This window comes from Tupaia chinensis, unplaced genomic scaffold (assembly GCF_000334495.1).
Source record: "Tupaia chinensis unplaced genomic scaffold, TupChi_1.0 Scaffold000231_1, whole genome shotgun sequence".
NCBI classification, from domain to species: domain Eukaryota; kingdom Metazoa; phylum Chordata; class Mammalia; order Scandentia; family Tupaiidae; genus Tupaia; species Tupaia belangeri.
In genome coordinates this window covers 750,060-753,698 of record NW_006159706.1, presented here as the reverse complement: position 1 = coordinate 753,698, position 3,639 = coordinate 750,060, and the positions used below count along the sequence as shown (strand labels likewise).

General features: G+C 44.2%; 1 protein-coding gene across 1 annotated transcript; it reads left to right on the top strand.

Annotated features, from left to right (window-relative positions):
• Positions 1-290: 290 nt before the first annotated feature.
• Positions 291-1,112, top strand: LOC102475883 (nucleophosmin-like). The gene is made up of 2 exons (XM_027771681.1): positions 291-327; positions 367-1,112. Exons 1-2 carry the CDS (start codon positions 294-296, stop codon positions 1,110-1,112), a joined length of 780 nt encoding a protein of 259 aa, XP_027627482.1. The 5' UTR covers positions 291-293.
• Positions 1,113-3,639: the final 2,527 nt, after the last annotated feature.

Here is a 3,639-nt window from a genome sequence, read left to right as displayed (position 1 = left end):
CATGGGGCTGCACAGTGGCACTGCAGTACAACGTGATGTTCTGTGAGGCACCCTCACATGAAAAGGTTCTGAGTTTGCATCTGGAGACCTCCCTGAGTACACTGGGCATGCACCTGCCCATAATTTGGGGCTGACTGAGGCTGGGGATGGGTTGTGGCATCAAAACCCTGTTGGGGTCCCTGGAGTGATTCTGTCCTGCGCGGCTGTTTTCGGGAGCCGTAGTCGTTTATCTCCATCCACCTTCTCGCCCACCCAAGTGTGTGCCACCACCTCATGGAAGATTTGACATGGACATGAGCCCCCTGAGGCCCCAGAACTATCTTTTCGGTTGTGAACTAAAGGCCGACAAAGATGATCACTTTAAAGTGGATAACGATGAAAACGAACACCAATTATCTTTAAGAACGGTCAGTTTAGGGGCTGGTGCGAAGGATGAATTGCACACTGTTGAAGCAGAGGCAATGAATTATGAAGGCAGTCCAATGAAAGTAACACTGGCAACACCGAAAACGTCTGCACAGCCAACGGTTTTCCTTGGGGGCTTTGAAATAACACCACCTGTGGTCTTAAGGTTGAGGTGTGGTTCAGGGCCTGTGCATAGTAGTGGACAGCACTTAGTAGCTGTGGAGGAAGATGCAGAGTCAGAAGAAGAAGACAAAGAGGACGTGAAACTCTTAATTATATCTGGAAAGCGATCTGCCCCTGGAGGTGGAAGCAAGGTTCCACAGAAAAAAGTAAAACTTGCTGCTGAGGAAGATGATGATGATGATTTTGAAGATGAGGAAACAGAAGAAAAACCTCCAGTGAAGAAATCTATACGAGATACTCCTGGCAAAAACGCTCAAAAATCAAACCAGAACGGAAAAGACTCAAAACCATCAACCCCAAGATCGAAAGGTCAAGAATCATTCAAAAAACAGGAAAAAAACATTAAAACACCAAAAGGACCTAGTTCTGTAGAAGACATTAAAGCAAAAATGCAAGCAAATATAGAAAAAGGTGATTCTCTTCCCAAAGTGGAAGCCAAGTTCATCAATTATATTAAGAATTGCTTCTGGATGACTGATCAGGAGGTTATTCAAGATCTCTGGCAGTGGAGGAAGTCACTTTAAGAAAATAGTTTAAACAGTTTGTTAAAATTTTCCATCTTATTTGTAACAGTTGATATCTGGCTGTCCTTTTTATAATGCAGAGTGAGAACTTTCCCTATCGTGTTTGATAAATGCTATCCAGGTTCTATTGCCAAGAATGTGTTGTCCAAAATGGCTGTTTAGTTTTTAAAGATGGAACTCCACCCTTTGCTTGGTTTTAAGTATGTATGGAATGTTATAATAGGACACAGTAGTAGTGGTGGTCAGACATGGAAATGGTTGGGAGACAAAAAATATACACGTGAAGTAAACTCAGTATTTTAATAAAAAAATGTAACCTTGGAGACAACACAAGTGAGAAGAAATAAATTAAGAAAGTTTTGAAGATGGAACTCCACCCTTTGCTTGGTTTTAAGTATGTATGGAATATTATGATAGGACCCAGGAGTAATGGTGGTCAGACATGGAAATGGTGGGGAGACAAAAATATACATGTGAAATAAACTCAGTGTTTTAATCAAATGGGAAAAAAACCCCAAAAAACCCTGTTGGGGATGCTGCCTCTCTGTCTATGTTTTTGTCTCTCTCTCTCTCGGTTTCTCCTGCTCATGGAAGAAATAAATAAAATTAACAGCAACAATGAAAAAAACCCAGAGGAAAGAACTCCAAAGAAGTAAAAAGCTATAATGTAGAAAACGACTTAATGTAATATGGCTTGAAATAGTAAAAGACTTCAATTTCTCAATGGAATATTTTATTCCCATTAAAATGATAATTATAGTCCTGGGGACCAGCAGTTAGCGTAATGGCTGTGTCGCTGGACTCCCACGTAGTCGACTGTGGTTCGTGTCCCGGACCCGGTGGCTTAAAACTCACGCTGGGCACACGTGCATGTGTGCCCAAGATCCCTAGAGGAGAATGGAGGAGAAGGGATTGTGGCGTGGCCATCCCCCCTGGGGGGTGATCTCTCGCTTTCTGTCTCTCTATCTCTGTCTCTCTGGTGAGCGCACGCGCCCTATAGCAAAAACCTCTTCAAAAAAAAAAAAAAGAGAGAAAAAATGATAATTATAGTCCTATAAACCTATGTGTGCTAAAATGATATATGACAAAGTCACGATACAGAATTAAGCCATCATGACAAGTTGGCAAAATACATTTGCATGGGAGTGAGGCTGGGGAGTTAGTGCGGAGAGCTGATATATATGGTGGCGGGACTGTGCGCTGTTTTCTTTAGAACAGTCACGATACCGCTTGTATAGTCAGTACCAGGGGATACGAAACACATTCAATAGCTCCTGGGCCTGCTCAACCTCTTAGCGGTTGGACAGGGTCACATATCTTAAGAGCCTGCTCAACCTCTTAGCGGTTGGACAGGGTCACATATCTTAGGACATATTTGACCCACTGTCCAGAAGTGGTCTGTTCTGTGGAGCTGGGGGGACACTGTGGTCCTTTGACATTTGTATTCACTCCTCTCACTTCAGAAGCAAAATAATTCACCTGAAAGTGTTGATGATTTTTCTAGTGCAACTTCCTTCTTGTCCTACTCCAGAAATTAGTAGTTTCCTCCCCATCCTGCTCAGCTCAGGCCTGAGCTACTTCTGCTTTCAAGGGTGACTAAAGCAGGAGGAAGTATTTTGGGGGTGGCAAAACATCTGTTCGTACCCTGAAAGTGACTTCTGACCAACCGTGCTTCTAGTGTGACCTTCTGGAAACACCTGAGACTCTCAGAAGCCTGTGATAGGTCTGTTTTTTCTCCTGCCTGGTCTTTGCTCCCTGCTGGGACGGTTGAGGGAACACGTGGAGTGGTCTAGAATGCTTCCAATAGATCGACAGGCAACTCCGACCCTCTATGTGTCATTGGGGCTGCACTAGCCACACCTTTGATCAGCTCGAAACACAGCTGGTAGAATTACTCACAGCCAGTGGTGACTGAGCAGTCACTACGTGCACACTGACATTTATTACCTCATTGAACTGTCACAAACAATCCCAAGATGTTAGTACTCTATCTTCCAGAGGAGGACAGTGAGGTCCAGAAAGTAACTTGCTCAAGGTCACATACTTACAGAGTTAGTGTGGGTCCAGACTCCAAAGACTTAACCAGGTGACTGAGGATGACTTTCAGGAAGAAGCCTTTCTAGCAACCTAGTGTGATGGAAAACCAGTATTGTATTATCTGTACTTCTCAGAACCTTTTCAGGAGGGTGGATTCTGTGTGCCAAGTTCCTCTAAATGGGGTGGGTGAAGCAAATTGGAGGAGTTTAGACTGAGATCTTTATTTTTTGGAGAGGTTTTTGCTATAGGGTGCGTGTGCTCACCAGAAAGGCAAAGAGAGACAGGGAGACAGAAAGTGAGAAATCACCCCCCAGGAGGGATGGCCATGCCACAATCCCTTCTCCTCCATTCTCCTCTCAGGATCTTGGGCATGCACGCACACATGCCCGGCGTGAGTTTAAGCCACTGGGTCCGAGACTCAAACTGTGGTCAACTACATGGGCGTCCAGTATATAGTCATTATGCCAACTGCTGGTCCCAGACCATTCTT